This window comes from Drosophila bipectinata, chromosome 2L, assembly GCF_030179905.1.
Source record: "Drosophila bipectinata strain 14024-0381.07 chromosome 2L, DbipHiC1v2, whole genome shotgun sequence".
Taxonomy (NCBI): domain Eukaryota; kingdom Metazoa; phylum Arthropoda; class Insecta; order Diptera; family Drosophilidae; genus Drosophila; species Drosophila bipectinata.
This window is the reverse complement of record NC_091736.1, coordinates 20903721-20927489: the sequence shown is the minus strand read 5'-3', so window position 1 is coordinate 20927489 and position 23769 is coordinate 20903721. Positions and strand designations below refer to the sequence as shown.

General features: G+C 40.1%; 7 protein-coding genes and 1 long non-coding RNA gene across 10 annotated transcripts in view; 5 read left to right on the top strand and 3 right to left on the bottom strand.

Annotated features, from left to right (window-relative positions):
• The window catches only part of LOC108127338 (probable G-protein coupled receptor CG31760), a 31474-nt gene extending 23791 nt beyond the window's left edge, over positions 1–7683 (top strand). The window contains exons 9-14 of the mRNA XM_070277549.1: positions 4768–4877; positions 4939–5083; positions 5152–5360; positions 6177–6426; positions 6481–6665; positions 6778–7683. Coding sequence (XP_070133650.1) covers positions 4768–4877; positions 4939–5083; positions 5152–5360; positions 6177–6426; positions 6481–6665; positions 6778–6820 — 942 coding nt within the window. The 3' untranslated portion in view covers positions 6821–7683. The remainder of the gene's footprint in view (positions 1–4767; positions 4878–4938; positions 5084–5151; positions 5361–6176; positions 6427–6480; positions 6666–6777) is intronic.
• On the top strand, positions 553–4712 carry ZnT33D (Zinc transporter 33D). The gene is made up of 2 exons (XM_043213772.2): positions 553–2081; positions 3700–4712. The coding sequence occupies exons 1-2, from the start codon at positions 632–634 to the stop codon at positions 4584–4586; spliced, it is 2337 nt and encodes a 778-aa protein (XP_043069707.2). The 5' UTR covers positions 553–631; the 3' UTR covers positions 4587–4712.
• A 1260-nt stretch (positions 7684–8943) lies between the features above and the next one.
• Positions 8944–10775, bottom strand: LOC108127340 (uncharacterized). Its single transcript, XM_017244359.3, has 3 exons — positions 10614–10775; positions 10315–10500; positions 8944–10261 (listed from the first exon to the last, which is right to left on the bottom strand). Exons 1-3 carry the CDS (start codon positions 10669–10671, stop codon positions 10035–10037), a joined length of 471 nt encoding a protein of 156 aa, XP_017099848.2. The 5' UTR covers positions 10672–10775; the 3' UTR covers positions 8944–10034.
• LOC108127339 (uncharacterized) lies at positions 8961–9555 on the top strand. The gene is made up of 2 exons (XM_017244358.3): positions 8961–9206; positions 9260–9555. The coding sequence occupies exons 1-2, from the start codon at positions 8961–8963 to the stop codon at positions 9500–9502; spliced, it is 489 nt and encodes a 162-aa protein (XP_017099847.2). The 3' UTR covers positions 9503–9555.
• Positions 10776–11241: 466 nt separating the features above from the next.
• crok (crooked) lies at positions 11242–12309 on the top strand. Its single transcript, XM_017244425.3, has 2 exons — positions 11242–11421; positions 11486–12309. Exons 1-2 carry the CDS (start codon positions 11361–11363, stop codon positions 11878–11880), a joined length of 456 nt encoding a protein of 151 aa, XP_017099914.1. The 5' UTR covers positions 11242–11360; the 3' UTR covers positions 11881–12309.
• Positions 12310–13335: 1026 nt separating this feature from the next.
• LOC108127376 (uncharacterized) lies at positions 13336–14090 on the bottom strand. 2 transcript variants are annotated; one of them, XM_070277390.1, is made up of 3 exons: positions 13949–14090; positions 13682–13892; positions 13336–13618 (listed from the first exon to the last, which is right to left on the bottom strand). In XM_070277390.1, the coding sequence occupies exons 2-3, from the start codon at positions 13856–13858 to the stop codon at positions 13382–13384; spliced, it is 414 nt and encodes a 137-aa protein (XP_070133491.1). In that variant the 5' UTR covers positions 13859–13892; positions 13949–14090; the 3' UTR covers positions 13336–13381. The 2 variants fall into 2 exon arrangements, with proteins under 2 accessions (XP_070133491.1, XP_017099917.2); XM_017244428.3 differs by having other exon boundaries at positions 13365–13621.
• Positions 14091–14212: 122 nt separating this feature from the next.
• Positions 14213–19536, top strand: LOC138925854 (uncharacterized). Its single transcript, XR_011442095.1, has 3 exons — positions 14213–14320; positions 18755–18922; positions 19003–19536. It is a non-coding gene; the product is annotated as an uncharacterized lncRNA (long non-coding RNA).
• On the bottom strand, positions 14598–17252 carry atilla. 2 transcript variants are annotated; one of them, XM_070277389.1, is made up of 3 exons: positions 17150–17252; positions 15720–15890; positions 14598–14902 (listed from the first exon to the last, which is right to left on the bottom strand). In XM_070277389.1, exons 2-3 carry the CDS (start codon positions 15766–15768, stop codon positions 14697–14699), a joined length of 255 nt encoding a protein of 84 aa, XP_070133490.1. In that variant the 5' UTR covers positions 15769–15890; positions 17150–17252; the 3' UTR covers positions 14598–14696. The 2 variants fall into 2 exon arrangements, with proteins under 2 accessions (XP_070133490.1, XP_017099915.2); XM_017244426.3 differs by lacking the exon at positions 17150–17252 and adding an exon at positions 16404–16563.
• Positions 19537–23769: the final 4233 nt, after the last annotated feature.

Genomic DNA, 23769 nt, shown 5'->3' with positions numbered 1-23769 from the left:
CCAACTCATTCATAATTAACCCGCACGTGAAAGAGGTTTGCTTCGTGGGCCACATTCTAGCTACCAACAAGCCGCAGCATAACAGTCCCACTTATGGGTTTTTTAATGCGGCTTTTAGAGGTCTATGGAAGGAAAGGTACCAACGGCTTGTGGTTTAGTTTGTCAAAAAACGAATAAGCCTGTAATATATGGATAAAGTTGCTTCTTGGAAAAAAAGACATGGATAGAAATGAATCCTATTGCTAAGTGCTATTGAATCCTAAAAGCAGTGACAACTTTTTGAAAGTCTGTTTAATGCGTTTTAAATAATATTAAAATAATTTTCATGGCCTTACCTCAGAATTTTGAAAACATAGGTTAAGAAAGAGTGCATCTGCGGTTCGGCACAACAAGCCACGTCATTCCTCTTTCTCGTGACCCAATTATGTTGTCAACATTAGCAAACAAACTACGCTTAGTCCCACGGGACTCACAAAAACCAGAGCTCCATTACGTCTAAACAACGCCACCAAGAGTACAATATCAATAACAATACAAACAAGTAGTCAACTCACAATAGAAATAAATGGGTTTATAGGTTGCCATGAAAAGGAAACTTTTAAAAAAATAACTAGACGATTTTTTAATCAAAATGAAGCTCAGATGTACGCGAAATGATATTAAATTGAAAACGTGGAAAATGAGCGGCAAAAAGGAACAGGATCGAGATGAGGACTCAGGGGATGAGGAAATGGAGGCAATGGTGGCGGCTATGAGGGAACTGTTGAAGATTCCCGATCTTGAAGATCAGGATGAGAAGGAAATTATTAATTCAAAGGATAGAGAAAACAAAAATTTCAAGGCTTCTCAAGTGCGAAAGTCGGACCAAGAAGCTCAAACAGAAGAACAAAAAAACAAACCCAAGCCTGCGATTTCCGACCAAAATCCATCGGACGAGAACTGGACCAGTACTCTGTTGAAGAGATGGGGATGGTCAACTTCGCAGGAATGTCCTCCACTACAAAATAAGAAGGAAGTCAAACCCGATTCTTGGTCAATGCCGCTAGATGTAAACGATAAAGGTCGACCGACAGCCAGAAAAAAAGACGACTTGAAACGCCCATCCAATTCATCACCTGAAATCAAACGAAAGTCTGTTTCGAAAAGTCCTTCCAGACCTAAAAAGTATAAATCCTCTACGGACATGTCGCAGGAGTTTCTTATTCGAACGGATCATTATGATACTAATTCCAAGACCCCACAACCGGCAGCCAACGCAGCAACACTGTCCCCAAGATCCAAATCCGGCCCAAGCCGAACTGCATCTGATAAGGAGACCCAAGATTCAGAGGAATTTTGGAGGAAACTGCGCAGAATTGAAGAGGCCTCTAAGCCAAAAACTTGGCAAAAGCCCAGACCGATTTTCATTAAATCCCAGGAGGACCCAAAGGACAAAAGTTTACTGACTGACACCAATGACTTATCCAAGCCGCAGGCCGAAACTGAAACAACTAATAGATTAATAAATATTTTAAAGGCTCCATTCCGCGGAAATCTATCGTATGCACCAGGGGACGGAGACATCAATGAAATGAATGCGAAAAAAGATTCAGACACACAAACAGTATCACCTAAGCGATCTCCCAAGAATAACTCTTCCGCAGATGAGGTCCCGTCAGAGCCCACGGAGAACCCTCCAAAAAAGCCAGTTGGCATATCCAAAAAAAAAACAAAAAGAAGCTCCTCTATGAGTCTCGTGATCAAAGGGCACTCCCACATAACCTCGGAACTAACGGACCACTGTCACCTCGAATCTTCTCATGAAAGGGGCATGGATAAATCCGCCAAGAATAGGCTGATCATTGCCAGTTGCGTTTGTTTATTATTTATGATGGTCATGATTGTCGGGGGCGTGTTGTCCAAGAGTCTGGCCATTGCGACGGACGCATCCCACTTGCTGACCGACCTGGCTGGATTCATGATCTCCCTATTCGCCATATATCTGGCGGGCAGACCCGCCTCCAAAAGACTCAATTTTGGATGGTACCGGGCCGAAATTATCGGAGCAATGTTTTCTGTTTACTTCATCTGGATAGTTACAGGTAGATTGGACCTAAATTCGAACATGAAAGTTAGAATTTGATAAAAAAGTTTGTCTGTCACTGTAATCCAACACAACAAATCAATTGATAACATTTTCCTTCGTTCTCCGATCGTATTACGTTCTGCAAAGGTATATAAAAAATGTCTCAATATATCACATTTGTCATGGCTTTTTATGACACTTCTCTATCTAGTACCTCTATTACCTCTTTTGCTCAAACGAAAAAGGACAGAAATCTGTTAGAATTTAAGTTTATTTATTGACCTCGTAGCAAGTAAATGAATCAGCAATCAGTTTTTTAATATGTTTTGTATGCAAACATTTAAAGTTAAAATGCAATATATGGGTCACATTTTGTAAAGTTATTGAATCATTTTTAAAAGAAGTATCGAATGATGGATTTTGAAAATGCGCAATTTGTTTCTTTTTGTAGGTAAATCTATTTAACACAATTATTTAAAAGCACTTTGCAAAACCTTAAAAACAATTTAAAAAAACGACATCAGATTATTATACCCTTGCAGATGGTGTTATAATTTTGGCACACAAAAGTGTGCAACGATGTGAAAAACACAATTTCGGCCCTATAAAGTATATAAGCATTTTAATCATAAACAAGAAAGGAAAGCTAACTTCGGGCGGAGCCGAAGTTGATATACCCTTGCAGTTAAAACCGTATATATATCGCAAACATCGGATATAGTTGGCCGATCCTTATGAGAATAAAATAATATAACCCAATTTATTATAATATAAAATCTAAAAAAAAGTCCCAAACTTCTATCTTCAAAAATACCAAAGTTGGTATTTCTACCAAAAAACATTTTCGATCGTTCAGTTATATGGCAGCTAAAAGATATAGTCGGCCGATCGTTATGAAATTTGGTAGGTCGAATTAACTGACCAAAAATATAATCTGTACCAAGTTTCAGCTTTCTATCTTCAAAAACACGAAAGTTGGGTCATTTCCGATCGTTCAGTTATATGGCAGCTATAGGATATAGTCGGCCGATCCTTATGAAATGGAATGACGTAATGTTTTGCCAAAAATAGCTCTCATGTCAAATTTAAACTCTCTAACTCTAAAAACATAAAAGTTATACCATTTCCGATCAATCAGTTATATGGCAGCTATAGGATATAGTCGGCCGATCCGGGCCGTTCCGACTTATATACTGCGTGCAAAGGAAAGAAGGGTGTGTGCAAAGTTTCAAGACGATAGCTTTAAAACTGAGAGACTAGTTCGCGTAGAAACAGACAGACGGACAGACAGACGGACAGACGGACAGACGGACATGCTCATATCAACTCAGGAGGTGATCCTGATCAAGAATATATATACTTTATAGGGTCGGAGATGTCTCCTTCACTGCGTTGCACACTTTTGACCAAAATTATAATACCCTCTGCAAGGGTATAAAAATTATTTTAATAATAGATTTCTTATTAGAACCGGCCAACTATATACGATATTTGCGACATATACCCGATCCGGTATCCTAAAATGAAAACTGCCACTTTAATGTATGGTAAATCAACTCCGGCACCGTCCGAAGTTAGCTTCCTTTTTTTTGTGGAATTGGTTTTTTAAGTCCGACTAAAAGCACTCGTCACAGGAGCACTGATATGGCTGGCCATCCAACGATTGATTCACAATGATCACGATCTGGATTCAAAAATAATGCTGATCACCTCGGCCCTGGCCATTTTGTTCAACCTGATCATGATGGGCACGCTGGTTTTCGGTGGTGGTGGACATGGACACTCCCACTATCAACCGGGAGATGTTAAGCGCTCAAGCCGAATGAACTTGATGGGATCCGAGCAGGCGGTGGATTCGCGAGCTTTATCACACTTTGACTTGCCAAACAGAAAACAGGCATCCGTGTCCAACCAGTTCATCAAAGGGAAGAACAAAGAGAAAAACATGCCGACTAAGCAGAACATTAATGTACGGGCGGCGGTCATCCATGTTGTGGGGGATATTGTACACAGCGTCGGTGTTTTTATAGCAGCCTTGATAATATTTTTCAATCCGGACTGGGCCTTTATGGACTCTGTTTGCACATTTATTTTCTCCATCCTGGTGTTGATCACCACCATTCGAATCCTGCGAGATGTTTTCATGGTTTTAATGGAGGCCACGCCGGACTATTTAGACTACGAGGGCGTCAGACTGGCGTTTCTCTCCATCGAAGGCGTTCTGCATGTCCACAACCTAAGGATCTGGGCCCTCTCCCTTAGCAAAATAGCTCTTTCTGCCCACCTGGCCATAGCTAAAGATGCAGATCCGCAACAGATCTTGGAGCAGGCGACCAAGCTGATCCACAAGCGATACAACTTCTTCGAGACCACCATTCAGGTCGAAGAATACTCGCGTGAAATGGAGGACTGTGAGCATTGTGACTCGCCATCTGCCAGTCCCAAAAAGAGGGCCACTGTCCAGGTGGAAAACGCAGACAGCTACGATGATCAGGACAGGGAAGCGAGGCGATCCATTTAAGAGGCGGAGGAGTAATAATGTGTGTATCATAATGTGTGGTATCATTATTATTACTTCCGTTCTCTGAAGGTTTCAGGAATCTTGAATAAATTATTAATATTTATTAAATTAATAAATCAAATAAAATGTATAGAGTTATTATTCATTCATATGTTTTTATCTTTATTTTTATATTTTTTAGATGGTTGCAATTTTTCCCTATCTGGACACAAGCTGGTGTATTGTGACCAAATGGACCCGCCATATGGGTTTTTGCATTACCTACACTTCGCTTCTGATGAAAACTTGGCGGTAAGCTACTTCATTTTGAAAACATTAAAAATAATTTATTTTATCGAGAATTCCTTTATAGAGTATCATTGACATACCGGGTTAAGTCGGCCCATAAGATAAAATTGAATGATCAGCAACTGCTGCAATGGATGGTACCCATACTCTTGGTAATGCTCATCTATTTGGGCACATGGACTATTTCAGCCACTCCGTACGCGGAAGTGGTGAGTAAACTAAATAAGGGTTTAACGTGGTGGTACAAAAATCATGCTTTCATTCTACATTTTTCAAGATATACGACCAAAACCATTTAAAATTCAAGCAGTGCTCGTACAACTGGTGGGATCACAGTCTGGCCATCGGCGAGGTGTTCTTCCTGGCCTGGGGAATCCGGGTTTGCTACAACGTCCGGAATGCGGAGAGTCTCTACAACGAGGCGCGACTCATTTCGTACGCCATTTACAATATAGCCATTGTGAACATAGCCATGGTGGCATTCCAGTAAGTGATGTCGGGAATTTTAGTATGGCAGGTTATGCTTTAATGATTTGGAAAAAAGTAATTTGTTTTATCCAACGCACTCCTCTGTGTATCCGTAATGCAATGCCAGTTCAAGCGAAAACTTAATTTTGCGTATGCAAAACAGTTTAAAAAGGGACATCCTCCACCTGTCGCAGCGCTATCTGCAATGGAATTGAATTATAACAGTTGACACATGCTGGGTAATCCAACATGCCGTGGTTCCCCTCACGGCCACTGGGACTTGTAAAGCTGCTCGTCTTACACCGACCCAGACCCGAGCACAGACCAGGACCAGGACCCAAGCCCGGATACGGACCCGGACACGGACCCCTTTTAATTAAATTCCTTTGCTTTGTGCACGCTCGTGTTCGCGGCGTAATCCTTTTTGTTAGCCCGCCAGGACTTGTTTCGCAGCGCTCTCTGCGGCTTTGTTTACATAGACATTCCGGGGCATATATTCCGGCTGTCTGCGGGCTTGCAGCGCTTCGCAACTGAAGTCCTTTTGATGAAGTCCTTATAATTAATGCAATTTGTTGGGAAACTTTCTCGGTCAGGCAGCCTATCTAGACAAACCTATCCTCAGTTGGGCCAGGACTAAGCTAGCATTGTAATTGGCATTGTTAATTGGCTGTTGGATGAAAGGTGTCGGAATTTATCAGGCCAGAAAGCCAAAGATACTCAAAGGGGTGTCTTACCTCGTTTACGAATTTCTTATATTTATCTTATTCTATCTCAATGAACTCTTTCTTAAATTCTTACTTTATTTGTTCAATTTTTGTTAATTTCCTCCAAAAGCGTTATGCTATTCCCAAATGCTGGCCCTGATTACAAATATGCACTGGGATTTGTGAGAACCCAGCTGTCCACAACTACCACTATTGCCCTGGTGTTTGGGCCGAAAATACTACGCGTATTCAAAGGTCAGGGCGACAAGTGGGATCAAAAGGCCAAGGTGAGGAGCATAACGGCTTCCTTTTCCCTCAACGGAGTGGGTCTTGTGCCAGAGGAGTCGCCGGACTTGTACCAGGAGAACGAGGAGCTGAAGGTAAGTGGAGCAAACGGTCCTTAAGAAACATCATTAACAAACTCTTTCAAACAGGAACAAGTCCAAAAGCTGGCTCACCAAATCGAGTTCATGAAGACTGTACACATGCAGATGAACAACAGGCATCTGAAGCCGAAGCCGGGAGGATATTTTACCATAACGTCGACCTCGTTCCAAGCGCCCTACAGCAAAAACACGGTTTCCACGGCGCAAACTCAGACTGGCAAGGATGAAGCCAGGTTAGAGGGACATAATTAATTTTAATTGCATAGTTACTTGCATATAATATAATAGAGGATCAATGTTTTAAACAGAAAGTATTATTGACAACCATTTCTTATTTGGTTCCAGTGGCACTCCAACAAAACTAAAATCGCCAAAGGGCAAAGTCTGACGAGGTCAACGAAGTGTTAAAGATTGCTCAATAAAGGACGAGGACGCTGAGATTGATTTTAGTTTCCAGCCAGCAGAGTCGGAGGAGATTCTGACCACAATAGCGGGAGTCCGTAGCGAGCCCAAACCAGAGGAGGTGCTCCTGATCGAACAGTTCCAGCGCCTGTTCGCGCCAATTTTGGACGACAGCCTAAGGCTGTACTATCAGCTCAATGACTCGGATGATACGGAGGCTGAGCACGTGAGGATCCACCAGACGGTGGCGCAGTTGAGTGAGGCGACCAGCAGCGAGGAGGAGGCCACTCAGGTGACCAGGGTGAACACTCCCACGCCACCGCCAGCGGAAGTGGAGCTCCTGCTTCCGTCTTCCAGCGAAAGCTCCACGGCTAGCAGTTCCCTCTACGCCATCCACACCCCGTCGCCGGCTCATCCCAGTGGTCTGGTCCTGATACCCCAGAATCTGGAGTCGTCCTTGCTGCTATCTGGCAGTGAAGTCCACACGGTCACCGAGCATGTGCAGCTCCACCTTCCGCCGCAGGACCTGCTGGACATCGAGGATGAGAACAACACATCCTGCTCGCTGTCGTCCAACTTCACGGATAGCAAGACCCTGGACGGCCGAACCCCCATTGTGGTGTGATTAGTTCCCCCGACCTGCTTAAATTGTGATTTCGTTTACAGTCTTAGGAGCAACAGCAAACAGTTAGCGGAAATGAACAGCTTAATGTTAAAAATAGTGTTAAATAATGTTTGTGTGTATGTGTCTGTCAAGTTGTTTAAATATTAAATGCGTTTATGTGGAGAAGATGAAGATCATTCAGCCTGTATCCTGTTTCTTAGAAGTCAAGACACCAAAAAGCGACCGATTTCTAAAAATATTGTTTTTACAATTAAAAAACTATTATGTTAATTAAATTTATTCAATTTTAACTAGTCAATAGTATTGACTTAATACCTATTTGGAATGTACCACCATCAGGTATACCTTCAGGTATACCCACCTTAAGATATTCTTCTTTATTCTTGAAAATTATTTTACCATGTTTTCTTTAAAATATAATTCTCTATTTTAATAAGAATTAATTTAAAAAACAATAAATTTTATTTCTTTTTGCTAAAATTTTTTTTGTTAATTGGTTATTTATTAATCAGTCGGTACATAGAATATCCCACCAGAAAAAAAAAATCCAGCATTAAAAATTATTCCTTTTGAAATCTCAAGGAATCAATAAAAGCATTATACAAATTCCAATAAGAGTAAATCAATCAATATCAAACATTGGACCCCGCATAAACGCAGTCTTCATATAAGTGTTTTAATGGCTTAGGTTTGGCTTCTTAACCATACACTCATTAACCCATCCAACTCATGACAATCCTTTTTTTCAAACTCGACTATGAAGATCAGTCATTGAGCAAATTTTTCTCACTTCGTTCGGATCGAGAAAGGAAGTTGTATAGGGAAGCTTTAGGTCGGCCAACCGGCCTGATGGACTCATAGAGGTCATCGGGGCCCTTAGGGACTTGGCATTAACAAATCTCATTTATCTCTCATGCACCTAGCGAAAAATATATATAAATTGTTTTCCTTTTCGTCTCTGCACCCATTCATAGAAAAGTTATAGTTTGCCTCGTAGACAAAACTTTATTTCCCTCATCGTCGATCTACTTAAAGAAACCTTTAAGCCTAGAAAAAGTCGATTTTAGTGTACAAGAGATATATAATATACATTAACTTCATACTCATGAATCAATTGAATGATGACGATTCTAGTGTACGATTTTAAGCAAATACAATGTTAACAGGCGCGCAATTCTTCTTCGTACAGTTGGGCATTACGTAAAGTGAAAATATTCAAATTTACCCAAAACAAAACAATAAATGGATAGCATTATACTACATTTATGGCATAAGTTAATGTAAAATTAAAGTATTGTAAAGGCAAGATCAAGAAATCAAAAATAAATGTTATACAAAATAAGTATCTCTTTAATTCGTGTTGATCCTCTTGGAATTATCCAACATTTTAGTAATGTTTTGTTATGAGCAAGTTTCCCTTGCCTTAATATTCATCTGTGTTCACTCATCCTATGGGGCTTTCATTTTCTAATTTTTCACAAAGGTCGTCACAAAATTTCCCATGTTGAGGCAGGATTTGCTGGACGAGGAGTTCGAGAGCCTGCGGCGCATTGCCATGTCCATCTGTAGCACCCTTGGCCGACCAAAAGATCGCGAGATCTGCAAGAACACTCTCGACGAGCTGGCCAGGTTCAATCAAGCCCCGTCGGTCACTGTCAAGAAGAATGTCCACGATTTTTTGGTTTTCTATCTGAAAGTGCTGAGGTGGACAGCCAACAATCAGCCCAAGGGAATATATCAGGCATGGGTTAGTTCTCTGCCGTTTAATTTGCCCTTCCCATATAACGAGTTATATTTCAGTATGGAAAGAACTTTGGGGCTGATGGAAACGACTCTAATTCGGACGGACCAGCTTCCCAAGAACTTCACGCCTGGCTAAAGGAGGGAGTTTCTTTTATGGCGATGAAAACCTTCGAGGATGGCTCGACCATAATCTACAGTGCAGTGGCCAAAGATCCAAGGGCTGGTTGGGCGAAAAATGGTCTGAAATCCCTTACTGATGTGCAGGCTGGATGTAATCTCACACCCGACGATAAACAGTAACTTAAATATTCTAAATAAATATATTTTGATTGTGGCTGCATTGCTTGAGCTTACATTTCGACATACTTTATAAAATAGGCGTGTGGAATTTATGATAATACATTATAAAGTCATAAAGTTTACCTGTTTTAGTGCAATCTTTAGAAATATATAAGGCTAATATTAGCCTCAGGCTATAGTTATAGATATGCAATCATTTTAATTTTTCATAAATGTTCGTGTTTTAAGTTAATTACCATATAAACATAAACTAAGTTTACAAAATGCTTTTACATTTAAGAAAATATGAATCTGAAATATAACATATTCGACATTGAGAACATGGTTTGTACAAATTGACGTTTTAACTATTTAACTTATGGCTTACATTTTCTGGAATTATGTTTCGAGTCTGATAAGTGGACGGAGTGCGTTGTTTTTTGTATCAAAATATAATCGTTGGCTTAAAGACTAATAAAGAGGCTTATGTGAAAAGGCACTTTTTTCATAGATATGGGGGGAACTGGACAACGATTTCTTGAAAAATTGTCGTTTAGCTTCTTATAAACCTTGAGACGGCGCAAATTAAAAGGAAACCTATGAGGAATTGCAGAGACCCGTGAATGTGCCGCAGGCTAGAGCCGTTGCAGCTGTCGTTGGAGCAGTAGCATTCCTCCCAGTACACGCCGTTCTCATAGACGCCCCAATTGCAAACACCAGTTACACCAGTGTCCGAAACGGAGGCACAGCGTCGGATCACCTGCCGCCAGCGACCATCCCCTGGAGGAAAAAGGATATCAGTTACACTTGCTATCTTACTGGGTGTTACCTACAGATAAATCCACGAGGTCCTTGCTGCACCACCTTCATGCAGAAAGATCCTGGCATGTGGCTCTCATCGCTGTTACACTCGATGGCAATGTGCTCCGTGCGATTGAATCTTTTGTAGGCTCCGCAGCTGTCGTGGCCCTTGCGATCTTGGTCCGAGGAGCATTGGTAGCACCGAATGGCCCAACTGCCTGTAATTTTTAAATTCCAGTAACTAATTAATTGAAATTGTTCAACAATTGCAAAGCCACACCCTAAGCGCGGTTTGAATAACCGTTCTATTTATTTTAGAGGGATTACATACCACAAACTGCCAGCGTGAGCAGTAGAAAGGCGCAGCGAGTTACTGGGTTCATATTCATTATAAATATTAATTGTGCGCTTCTTTTAACGTAACTTAAATACGTTTAAACCAAAAAAATAACAAATTGGAATGAACGCGAGCCTCAGTATGACCAACAAAAATATATATGAAAAATACCAGCAGCTTAAAATACAACAACGTAGTGGCAACTCTGAAACAGAAACGAATTTTTCTAAAATATTTATTGTTTATCCTAGTATTGGGATAATAATGCCCGGTTTTTAAAAAAATTTTCATTATTATTTACTACCAATTTACATTATTTTCAGTTATGTAAAGCAAAAAAACATAACATAGGTCGCGACTGCTGAGAAATGTAATTAATGATTTCAAAAAAATTTAAGTTATTTTTCACCTTAAGTAAAAACATTTAAGTTGAAAAATAATGTCACCCTGATTTTAGGTACATAAGATGAATACCAAACATTCAATATTTAAATTTGCCGCCTTTTAATATTATACTTTCAATATTTAAATTTGCCGCCTTTTTATATTATACTTTCAGTATATTTTGACATCAGTGCTGCCACCAGGTTCCATTTAGAAGCGGACCATCGATATCTATTTCTTAACTTTATCGATATCAAGCCAGCATTTTTGGGCGGTGTTCGCGTTTTGTTTTCGTTAATTATTTTGCTTGTCAAGCAGCCCAAGGACCCTGAAAAACAGCAGTGAAACTTACTTAAGATGAAAAACCTCGAGAAGTGTCTATTGGCAGTTGTTCTACTATGCTGTCTATTTCAAATGGGTGAGTTGAATCCCTCCAATTCCGATTGCGTCTGCGTAACGAAGCGTTTTGTGTGATTTTCCAGGCCAGGCCATCAAGTGCTGGGATTGTCGCAGCGACAACGACCCGAAATGCGGAGATCCTTTTGACAACAGCACCTTGGCCATAACAGATTGCCAGCAGGCACCAGAACTGGAGCACCTGAAAGGAGTAAGACCCACCATGTGCCGGAAAATCAGGCAGAAGGTGCACGGGGAGTGGCGATACTTCCGTAGTTGCGCCTACATGGGCGAGCCCGGAATCGAAGGTGACGAACGCTTCTGTTTGATGCGCACTGGCAGCTACAACATCTTCATGGAGTATTGCACCTGCAACAGCAAAGATGGCTGCAATTCTGCGGGTATCCATCGCTTGGGTTGGATGGGTGTGTTGTTCGGCACCCTGGTTTCTGTCTTTGTGGCGCAGTTTTTGCGGCAATAGTTGCACGGGATGCTTTTGTACCCGTAGCCAATGCCTCTAACCGCCCATTTTCTAAAAGATTGTCATTTCTCGATAAAATAGATGAGCTTTCATATTGTGCCTAATATCTGGATTATTTTACTCAAAAACCATGACAAAACCAAAACATTTTGAAAGCTTTTAAATCTTTTTTAACGAGTTTTGACAATTTTTTAGTCAATAAGCAATCTGTAATCAAGTGCCTTTATTTACTGACTCGAATTGTATCTTAAACGTGGAAAACCATTTCCGTCCTGATGTATCTTACGCACATAAACTCTGTACTTTCTAAGGTCAATCCTGCAATCTTTTCGTGCCTAGATTAAGTCTCTAGCAGCATTACAAGTTATTGTTGTAACGCAAAGACAATTAGAACATTTTTGTATTTGAAATAAAATATATACACCCAAAGCTTTGTGTTATTTTAAAACATTTAAAATTTATTCAAATTTTTTTAAATTGTATTTACTTATTGATAAAATAATTTACACTTTTGAAAGGTTTGGGATCATTTATTCAACTTTACCTCGTCATGTGGCCTCATGCTACCACATAAGTAAGCAACATGTGGGTGTTATTATTCCAGAAGTTTTCGATGCTATATGTGTGGCGTTGTCTGGTGAAATCGAGGCATGGGATGTAAAAGCAATGAAAATAAGAGCTCAGGAGTTTCAAGGACTATGGCAATTTCCAAATTGTATTGGGGCTATAGATGGTAGTGCTTTTTATAATTATAAGGTGAGACAAAGACTTTCCTAAGCTGACATACTAGTAATAAACTGTGCATTTTCAGGGCTTTCATTCAATAATTCTATTAGCTATAAGCGACGCATCCTGCAGATTTACGTTTATAGACGTTGGTGCATATGGAAGCGAAGGAGACATGAAGGCATTCTCAAAGTCTTGGATTGGAAGGGAGCTACTTGAGGGTGGCATGGAGTTTCCTGAAGACACCATGCTCGGTCGAGTTCGGACTCCGTATTTCTTGGTTGCAGATGATGCTTTTCCGCTACACAAGCGGATCATGAAGCCATACGGCTCCCGCAAGCTTACTAAAGAGGAGAGAATTTTTAATTACCGTTTGAGCCGAGCCCGACGGTGCATTGAAAATGCTTTTGGCATTTTAAGTGCGAGGTGGGCTGCTGTCCAACGCACTTTACTATGCCATCCTGAGAAAGCCCAAAAAATTATTTGTGCAGCTTGTGTGCTGCATAATTATTGTATGCGAACCCACCGGGATAACTACGAGTTAGTCTGTGAGCCTGTAATTTCTGTGGAGACTACCGATTCAGATACACACCGTGGGCGGCCTCGCGACTATCCGAAATTTGTGCGAAATAATATACAAAATTATGTTAATTCGGATATGGGATCTGTGCAATGGCAAGACGATTATGCAGGCATTTTAAACAATTAAGAAAAAGAAATTAAGAAATTTATTAAGATATTTTATAAGATAATATAAGATAATACATTGAAAAACTTATTCATGGTATTTTGCTTTTTGTTTCAAATCCAACAAAAATTTGGTTATATGCTGTTCCGCTTGATCTTGCATTTCTTCCGGCAGATCTTTCATTATTTCGCCCCAGTAGGTGACCACCAGTGGAACTTTTTTGGTCTGCGATAGTATGGACAAGTGCAAGTCAACGTACTCCGTAAATTTCTGTGTTAGGGCACAGCTTTCATCCGCCGCAGCCTTGCGCTTCTTAGTTGATGGCTTCTATCAAAAATAGTTACAATTAATTATTATAATTTCAAATTAGTCGAATTCCCTACTCACATAGGAATATGAGCTGGAACATGAGCTGGAACTCTCCTTCTCCATGTCCTCTAGTCCCTTCTGCAGCTGTAGCTCTTGGTCCTCCAACATGCTCTGGTCGAGTGAGATGCTTGGTTGACTGTCGTCGAGGTGCTCAGCAAAAATCAGATCTGTGTCCTCGAAAATTTCGGAAGACATCGACGTCTCTAATGGTTTTGGTAGTGTGATCGTTCTGTGTATTTATGAATTTAAAATTATTACAAATTTGGAAGCTTGACCCAAACTTACCGCCTTTTGTCCGAGAGGTCCGTCAAAAAAGTCAAGTGCTGCCACCTCTGTAAAATTGTTCTTCTTCCTTTATTTGTTTTCTTTTTGTTTTTCTTCAGTTTGAATTAGCTTATAAACATGTGACCGGCTTATCGAGTGCTACCCATCCGTGAAAACTGCGGAAATGCTACCAATCGTTTTCAGCGAGTCAACCAGAACGAGTATCTTCAGCGAGTGCCCAGTAATCGGCACCAGTCCGAAAAAAAGTTCTTTTATGTTTTGACTAAATAAGAAGCACGTTGTGTTTGTCCCGTATTCGTAACACATTTTAATTTGTTGGCCTTCTACGTGAAGAAATGTGGAGTGTTGTTTAGAATTGTGAAAATAACATCGGTAATGCACCTGGCAGTGATTGTTTATTGTGCGCGTCTTTTTCGGGAGTAATTTGTGTTTCATTTAACTTATTTCATTTTGCACCTTCCTTTTGCCATCCATCTTGTTTCTTACTCGTTCGTATTTGTTGTGTGTTGAAATTCACCCAATAATGGACGTGGGCTACGATTTTAAATGCGGATTCCAAAACGAAAGGGATGCCGACGAGTTCCATAGCTATATAATGCACAACTTCAACATCATGCGCTTGCAGCTTAGGAATTCTTACAGGTATGGGTACTTCATTTTCAATTTTCTTTATTAAACTTTACGGTACAAATTTACAAACATTTTTTTACACAGGTACGTTATTAACAATTATGGGACTGGTACCTCCTCACAAAGCCATTTGAAGAGCGAACATCGCCAACAGAGCCGACAGTCCCACGGCCACAAGGTGTCCAGATCCGGAGGCGTTGCACAGATCGCCCTTGCACGTGTAGCAGCTATCCACCTGGCGGCTATGGGTGACGGTGCACTCGTTGTCCTTCTGGCCAATGGACTCGAAGTGGCAATCACGGGACACAATAGTACCGGCGCGATCTGTAGGGTATCGGGATGAAATATTAGACAACAGGGCTCACAATGCATGCGTAAAACTTGAAACTAAATCTGTTGACTATATCCTATTGCTTTGCCTACAAACATCGTGTTTATTTATGTGGAAGAATGAGCTATCTTCAGAATCTGCAACTAAATATGTACTATTCAGCTGAACAGCACAAACCTCTATCAAAGTTAACCTAACTAACGTTTCATAGATATATTAATTGTATATAATCTAAAAATAGTAAGTCGAAACAACTTTTTACTCTAACAAGATAATCTTAATACATACCTATCCTTAAGGCAAGTATAATTTGTAAGTATTTTCTATTTCATTTTACAATTCTATGACAAATTATTCACTAACTATATATTTGTTTTAGGATCTCGAAGTAAAGCAGTTTGAAAATGCAAATACAATATACGAAGCAACCCAATCAGTAATACAACTTACAAAACTAATATAACTAATCTGTTTGTATTTCAGAAGGGGGAAGAATTCTCTAGTCGTTTAGAATCTGCCGCTTTGTATCTTTAGGGAACTCTTTTGAGTGATCTTTGAATCGTCTGAGAGCATCTCATAGTCTTGAAGCTTACAAGTGTATAACGCACTGTATGTGCTTTGAAACCAATTTCCGAGTTTTGTTTTCTATACCGTATGTTAATTGGATCCCCCGGCCCTAGCCCCCTTCGATGGTGTCTAGTTTGGCCGGGTGACATCATATGTATTGAAAATATCTAAGCCGTTCAAGGTGCGTACGACTCTTAATTCAAATTAGTATGCACGCAGCTATCTTCGGTGAATTTCACTTACCACTGGTGACCACCTTGTTGCACCTGGTCACTGGCTGCAGCTGCTCCATGGTGTTCGGTTTGGGCACTGTATCACAGTCCACGGTGCGGATATTGGAGGCTGGGTCGATCTTCTCCTTGGCGCAGTTGACATCCGTGAGGGATTTGCACTGATAGCACTTTATGGCCGAGGCTGAGGGAGAGAATAATTTAAAATTATAAATAAAACTGAAACTAAGGCTGTGGCAAGGTCGCAGATTTGCATTTGCTTGTAACCAGTTTTGAATCTCACTCAATTATGTAACGCCGACAAATCTTCCAAAACAAACTGTTACTCTAAGCCCACAAACTTCTCTAGACCTGTAATTGTAGCCAATGAAGTCATTTCTATATTTTCTACCCAAAAGCCATATGGAACAGTACGTGAATATTCCAATATATTTAGCATTGTTTTTTTTTATTTAGCTGTCTTGTTATGTGTGGAATTTTTTGAGCTGCAGTGGGCGTACGATTTTGAAATACTCTGTGTGAGACGATGATTTAATACAAATTTTTGTCGTGCAGGTTGGAGATTATGATTAAATTTATCAAGTAAAAAATTTAATATTCAAATCACAAAGTATCATGATTTAGTAACACTTTATAGTTTGAATGCTTATTCATATTAGGCCCCTGAAGTTTTCAATTCTATTAGAATCGTACTTACCACTGCTCATTAGGCAGACGGTAATGAGGAGAACACAAGCCACTTGTTTCAGCATTTTTTCCAGAAAAATATCAATTTTTTATGGGTACTAAAGTATAAACGAGATTCACTAAAATTCGTTTTGAACTGTTTGGCCGACGATTAGAAAATGAGCTTTGGGTTTGTTTTCGGAAGTTCGCCAGCCAGAAAATTATTTTTGAGTGCGATCGGCATTAAAAGCTTTCCAGTCTCACTCGGTCGCAGCTTATTCGAGTAGAACTCGCAACGAGTTTTGAGTTTGTTTTTGAACTGAACCATGCATTGGGGTCGCTAAAAACTATTTTGTTTTGATCAGCAACTTCGTGGGCGATTGTTTATTTTTCTCCGAGTGGTTTCTGACCCAATGCTTGTATAGCTTTTTGTGCGAATGGGCTGCGGTCATGCTGTGGGATATTTTCTTTAATTGTAATTGGGTTTATTGCTAATAATGGAATTTAATTGAAAAGTGACACAGTGCCCTGATTTTGCTGGTGAACTATTGCTCGAAAAGTTCTAAATTACTTAGCAATCTTTCCAGAATTAACAGTATAATAGTGTACTTTACTAAAAGTACTAACTACTACTAAATTTAGTATACTCTTTACTAAATTTTCTTTGCTTTCATCTTTTTAGTTTGCCACCCAAAATAGGACATCGAACTCTGGCTTTATTCCTTTTGTTACCTGATTTCCGTCTGCGAGAAAAAATCGTATCATTCAGATCTTTACCTTCCGCCGGTTGTCATGCCAATTTTGGCTTTAGATAGTATCAGTACAAGAGCCAGCCACCCTTCTGGGGAGCAACCAAATGTACAAATATATGAATATATACAAGTCCAAGCTGCATTTTTTTGCACACACTTATTCATACTTGTGATATTTTCATGGCAAATTAACTTTTTTCTCTGCTGAAGCTTTTTGAGCTTATTTTTCTTGAAGCTGAAACTCGTTTGAAATGCGCAGCGAAAGCAAGAGTCTAATGCCTCGGTTGACAAACTCTGTTTGTCAGGCTGCCATCATTTCATTTTGGACTTTTGCTGACTGTTTCAGATCTTATGGCCTGCAGAGTTCGTTCCATTAACAAATAATTTAAAACTGGTCAAAACAAACGCACTGGCATACGCCCATCAAATGTCAAACAATGCACCCGAAAAGCATATCAAAACTAAAATTTCCATTCCATCCACTCGGCTAGAAATGGAAATGCAATATTTTCCGACTAGCTTTGATTGTGCATAATTAGGGAATGAGCCATTGGATCGATGCGGCCAACAATGTGTAAGCGAAACACTGCAGTTGGCATAATGCAATTCGGGAACGAATGGGTCAGGGAGGAGGCTTTTATTTTTAGCGGGATGGCCTAGCATGGAGTATTTTCAATTTCCGGGCTCACATCGGGCTTTGTTTAGTTCATTGTTGGAATATTTTGCATGCAATTCCATTGACAAGCCGCCAATTTGCCACATAATTACAAATGCTGCCATAATCGCAGCTCCCCAAATATTGCGGCTCATGATTTATGGAGAACCTTAAGCGGATTTTCTTTCCCCGACATCTCCCCAGCCCGCTCCGCTGCTGCCCGGATTTCTTGTGGTCAGGAAAAATGGAAAATTCTGATTGAATTTTCTTTATCATTTATTTTGTTCGCCCCTGTAAGGCGAGCATAGAATTTTTCTATTATATTTTTGTGATAGGATGGGGAGCAAAGCAGTTGCAGATGCATCCTTCTTCGTCGTCCCATCTCTGGAGATGTTTGCGCTGGCTTAGAATTCAATTATATATTGGGCAGCAGCTTGGCTGTGAAGTGAACCTACGCTATACCTTACTAGAATACGTAACATTTTCGAAAACTATTTTTTTTATGTTCTATTTTATGTTTTATGTTTGTATCACATTGTTTTAATTTCCATTTATTTATTCCACTCTTTTCGTTTTATTTCTTTGCAGAGCATTACTATTTCGTCTATAGGTCCCAACATTTTGCCGCTTGTCTGCAGCTCTATTTGCGGTTATCAACATTATCGTCGGGCTTCCACCACTCCCATTTAAAGTTCTCTTTCTTCTTGACCAGCTGCTGCAGGTTGTAGCTTTGTTTCCAGTGGTTTCCTGTTTCCGGTTGCTAACCATTCTCGCAATATGATATTTATAGTTATTTCTACTTATTATGTTCAATCTGCTTGCCGATGCACTCGGACAGCGGCAAATTGGGAAAATCTCTATAACGAAATTTGACTTGCTCTGCACAATTTTAATAAGCTCAAGCCGGGGAGATCCATCGCATCTCCTTTTTTTCTTGAATCTAGTTTTTTGTGGTCTGGCCAATTCTCGTTTCAGTTGGAAAGCTTGCTCTGTCAGAAACACCAGAGAGGAGTAGAAAATTTTCAATTTCGACCGAGGATTTGCTGCGTTTAATGACGAGGAAAGCGGAACGGAGGATGTAAAGTCCATTACCAAAAAACATAAACAAATTGCTTAGCACTTTGCCGGCCCGGCTGCTTCTCGGTAAGGAAACTAACACACGCCCATCTAATCTGCCCAATAAGTTGGAAAATCATTGCCAATAAATCAAAATGACTTTGCAGGATGTGTGAAGGAGTTTCGAAGCCTGAAGTCTCCAAGGCTCAGGCGGGGCGATAAGAAATCAATGTCTGGCCCTTGCCACCCTAGCTCGAAGGACCTTTAAGTCTGCCCACTTGTAGGGAAATTTAAAATTCAACACATCTTCTGTGAGGGGGAGGCATAAATTGCACATTTCATTCACGCAACATCAGCACAAAGTCTAGTGAACACAAAAAGGAAAGAATCCGTTGTGTGCCCCGGGGTTGTTTAAGGTTAATGTTGGCTGTGCTTCGCTTATTTTTCTAGGTTTTTAACGCTGCAGTTAACACATCATTTTTCGGGGCATTGTTTCGGTCGCCTTCCATTATCTTCCACTGGCGATCAAATGAAGTGTGCAAAGTGTTGTCTGCCCAGTGCCCAGCCCCGTGTGCTGTGGTTGTGGGATGTTGTCATTGGCGTAAGCTCACTTGTTATGTTTAAAAAGTACTTTATTTTATATATACTTATAAAATACAAATTTATTTTCTTTACTAACATAGACACTATCTGTTCAATAAGAAAACATTTTCGCTTTTTGTACGATTATTTTACTAATTTGTTTAATTTGGAAAACCCCTTTGCCTCCGCCTCTGTGCATCACAAAATGAGCCCCTGACCAGTCGAAATTTCTCCACCGCTCCCGATCCCCAATTCGAATCCCAACCCACCCCATATAGCCATACTTGGAGCTGCTGTCCACGTTTAATGTCACTGGCAAAGTCGCAAATTGCTGTGCATGAGCTTTTTATGTTCATGCAAATGTCACCAACTGCACCACTTTCTGACGGAGCTGGTGCCAGAGCCCCTTTTGGTGCCGCCCCTGAGCTCCTGCTCAGAAATGAAAACTCAAACTTTGGATTACACTGTGAATAACTATGACTTCCTTGAAATATCATAGATCTCTTTCCTCCAAATTTAAGATACTTTTTATTAAAATGCGATTATTTTTAAAAGGTTGAAGAGATGGGAAATTACCTCAAATAATTTATTATAAAAAATAAAAAAAAATTAAAAATATTTCTCCCAGTGACACTGGCCAGGCGTTTCAAACAGTCCCCGTTTGCCGGGTATCCCAGCCAAGAGCTGCGCTCTTGTCCTTTGTTTGGACTGCAACGAAAAATGCACTCAAAAGTTTACACAGAAAGGCCATAAGTGGCCCCCAAAAATCCCAACTTCTGCAGTGGAACGCAGACTGGTGAATGGTGAAAACACCGACTGTCCTCGTCTCGTGTCCTTTTAGCCAGTAATTTTGCGCTTAGACCTACAGAGTGACCGGGAAAATCTCTTGTCTTCTCCTCTCGTCCCGTCTGCTTTAGTTTCGGTCCACTATCTCTTGTTTTCCGCTTAAAATCAGATGTCGAAATAATTTGCAACACGTCGCTAGGCACGTGGGCATAAAAGCCGGGCGATAAAGGGGGATTTCGACTTAGCCTGGCCAAAATGGCACAGGAAGTGTCCCCAAAGTGGCACGTGTTTATGGACTTTCGGGGGGCTCGAATGACGATGCACATTTGTTTTGACAATAGCAATGGTCCTCTTGCATCAGTAATGAGAAAAATTCAGAGCACTGAACAGGAGAATGACTCATTCGAATAATTTGATTTTTTTAAATTTTATTTCCCTTAAGCTTTATTGGGTCTTGGAATATTTATAATTTTATTCAAAACTATTTATTCCTTCTAAAAAAATATATTCTTAGTTGTTTATTTTGTACATATTTAGTAACTACTCGGTGTATAAAATTATCAAATTATTAACTTGTTTCGTAAATTGTCGTACATTCTTTGTAATTTAAGTTACAGGGATCTTCAGGGAAAATCGATCAATCCGTTTAGAATTCCACAACAATGTAGTTCTTAAAACTAATCAGAATCTAGTGTCGAAGACAAGCAATAGATGTGAAAACAATTTACACGAGACTCAGCTGCCCAAAGTTAATTAAATCGTTCTGGCTGCAACCAGCAAACAGATTCCCATATCTGAAAGTGTAGGGCCCCTCAAAACATATGCCCTCGGGCGGTACTCTACTATTGAGTTTACATAATGCAACTAATTCCAAAATAACTATAAATCTTCCCACAAGGAAGGAGGGAAGCCGAACAACAAGACAGTCAACAAAGTTGCTAAGCCTTAGTTCGAAATGTTTCGAACTGATGCACTTTGGCAAAAATGTTCATTATCTACCTTGGTCACACTAAATAAACAAAAAACTGAAACAAGTTTAGGGGATTATTATTTTAACATTTTATTTTAAATTGAACTCACAGCTGAGAAAGTGCCATAAATTAGAACAAAGTTAGGGAATAAATTGGATATTAAATGTTCCCCTAAAAATGTCACAAAGCATTACTCAAAATTGGGCGGAGAAAGGGCCATTGTAGCCTTTCCCAAAGGCAGAGAAACTGAAACTGAAGACTGGAGTGGTGGTCTGGTTTTTGGGTAGCAGCTGAGCAATCGGGGCAATAAACCACAATCGAATGAATTCCCTTCTCAATGGGCTACTTCTTTTTGCTTCTTCCCGCTGTCTTCCCGGGTGGGTCGTACTCCGCATCCTGGCCAGAAACACGGATATAAATTTCAATTTCCGACACTCTAAGTGGCGGCCAAATGAAATAACATTTTCATTTAACCTGCATTCGATTCTCGAGTACCGAGGAGAAAGCGTCAGACTGAGGAGGAGGGTACAAAGGGTAAAAGGAGGGAAAATGAACAGCCACATGTATGGACGAATGGGTGCACTTAAAAAAAAGCTACTCGTTTCTGTTATATAATATAGCTAGTAGCCTTTTATAAAAAGTATCAAAAAAAATGTCTTAATCAAACTAATTTTAATTTTTTAAATAAATTAAGAGAATTATCAGCTTTAAAAAGGCCAAACTTTAGCCCTTTGATATGGCTCGGGGAAATACGTTTGATTCGCCCTTTGCATTTCAGATTGCATTCCTCTTCGGCGTGCATCCAATGTGCAGGCTTCAAACACGCACGCATTCTGGGCGAATCCTCGAAGGAAATGCGAGCCAAGGAATCTCCGTCCCTCGTGCGGCCAAGTGCCTGCCTGCTGCAACTGCCAGACATGGGCAACAGGAGCGGCCCGCAGGAGGAGCTAAGCATCAGACACTCATGAAATTGGCCATAAATCCATTTCACTTAGGCACTGCCATTGATTTCCGCCCAGTGGTTTTGGACGCTAATTAAAGTCGATTTCGATTTTTAGGAAGTCGAGCTGGTGATGTCAGAGATGGGATTTAAAAATGCCAAAGGGATTTATAGAAGCTGTCTGTTTTTAAATAGGTATTTGGTGTTTTTAACATGTACTCCATGTGATCTAAGTGAATGGGTTATAAACCAAAATATCTAACTAATCTAAGAAACCATAAACTGTGATAAACAAGCGAACTGAACAGCTGAAAAGCAAGCTGTGTTTCTTAAAGGAATAGCTTCAAATCAGGGACAAAAACAACAAATATCTAAAGGAAGAAAACTTACCGAGCGTAACCTTATGATTTCCCCATGGAAATCAGTTTAGCAGTGCGTACCAAAAAGGAAGAATCGTAAAAATTTGTGCTACAAATAAACAAACCAATAAAAGTGACGTTGTTCAGTTTGTCGTACCGTATCTGCTATTCATTTTCGTCCTGTGCTGTTATCGAGTCAATGAAATCAAAATGGCAGGGCCGGAACGGCATTCGGGGGCTAAACCAAGAGGGAGGAGCACAGGGTCTCGGATGCGTTACGCATACGCCGTGTAAAATGCTTGAAAACAATTTCTACGAAATTTGCAATTCATTGCCAGGAACATAGACTGGTATCGGCTCCTTTGGAATTTACTTCCTGTCTGTGGCTTTGTGCTGCTGCCTTTGCTTACTTTCCATCCCGACTCATATTTACTTGTCTCTAAGCATTAAGGGCTTTCTGGGCTCAGAGCACTATGTGTTCGTCGTCTCGGTAACTGCGGCCTGGAAAAACTTTCGCAGTTGTTTATCGACTGCGTGGGGTTCCTAACTCCTAGCATCTTTGTGGTTCCTTGTGCTTTGATCGAATGAATTGTTTCTCACGCTAACAGAATATTATTCGGGTCTACTCGAAATAGTACTATTTTGATGGAAAATTAATTTTAAATCTATAAAATCTATTCTATTTTGGAATGAAACCTCCTAAAGTTGGGTGAAAAAATGGCCTTAAAAGTATGCTTCAAAAACTTGGCCACATTTTTATATTTGCCTTTGTTAAAAATTAATAACTTTTTCCCAACTAAGGAGTGCACTGAGTAAACTATTAACTTTAAACAAAGTTCGTTAATGTTCAAGCCCAACCTTTTACTATTTATTTGATCACCACTCACTTTTTGTTTTTGGAAGTCCGTAATTTTTTTCAATTATTCACCACATTTCGCGAGGCCCTCAGGGCAGAGAGCACATTTCAATTTATAGCCCCATTGGTGGTGCACAAACATCGCTATAAATTGCAACGCCACTAAACAATTGTTGCCAATAGATGGCCAGATAGATGCTTAGATACTACAGGGGCCCCGTAAAAATAATAATGAAAATTTTCGACGAAAGAGTCGGAACGGAGTGGAGCACAGCACTTATCCTTCTTAGTTACACGCCAGCTGATGTTGCCGTTGGACTTATTGATACTTATAGCACCGCACACTAACAAACACATCGAGAGGATATCCCTTCTGCATACACTGAACGAAATTATTTTTAAAAAATGTTCAATTTCCAACTGTCGTAGCTGTACTACTG

Coding starts and splice junctions, on each gene's coding strand:
- atilla (XM_017244426.3), bottom strand. CDS start 16,458: ATGCTGAAACAAGTGGCTTGTGTTCTCCTCATTACCGTCTGCCTAATG. Junction 15,891..16,403: donor CGTCTGCCTAATGAGCAGTG/GTAAGTACGATT, acceptor TCTCTCCCTCAG/CCTCGGCCATAAAGTGCTAT. Junction 14,903..15,719: donor CAACAAGGTGGTCACCAGTG/GTAAGTGAAATT, acceptor GATACCCTACAG/ATCGCGCCGGTACTATTGTG.
- LOC108127340 (XM_017244359.3), bottom strand. CDS start 10,671: ATGAATATGAACCCAGTAACTCGCTGCGCCTTTCTACTGCTCACGCTG. Junction 10,501..10,613: donor GCTCACGCTGGCAGTTTGTG/GTATGTAATCCC, acceptor TAAAAATTACAG/GCAGTTGGGCCATTCGGTGC. Junction 10,262..10,314: donor AGGACCTCGTGGATTTATCT/GTAGGTAACACC, acceptor TTTTTCCTCCAG/GGGATGGTCGCTGGCGGCAG.
- LOC108127339 (XM_017244358.3), top strand. CDS start 8,961: ATGTTGAGGCAGGATTTGCTGGACGAGGAGTTCGAGAGCCTGCGGCGC. Junction 9,207..9,259: donor AGGGAATATATCAGGCATGG/GTTAGTTCTCTG, acceptor GTTATATTTCAG/TATGGAAAGAACTTTGGGGC.
- LOC108127376 (XM_017244428.3), bottom strand. CDS start 13,858: ATGTCTTCCGAAATTTTCGAGGACACAGATCTGATTTTTGCTGAGCAC. Junction 13,622..13,681: donor GTTCCAGCTCATATTCCTAT/GTGAGTAGGGAA, acceptor TATTTTTGATAG/AAGCCATCAACTAAGAAGCG.
- ZnT33D (XM_043213772.2), top strand. CDS start 632: ATGAAGCTCAGATGTACGCGAAATGATATTAAATTGAAAACGTGGAAA. Junction 2,082..3,699: donor CTTCATCTGGATAGTTACAG/GTAGATTGGACC, acceptor CACTCGTCACAG/GAGCACTGATATGGCTGGCC.
- crok (XM_017244425.3), top strand. CDS start 11,361: ATGAAAAACCTCGAGAAGTGTCTATTGGCAGTTGTTCTACTATGCTGT. Junction 11,422..11,485: donor ATGCTGTCTATTTCAAATGG/GTGAGTTGAATC, acceptor GTGATTTTCCAG/GCCAGGCCATCAAGTGCTGG.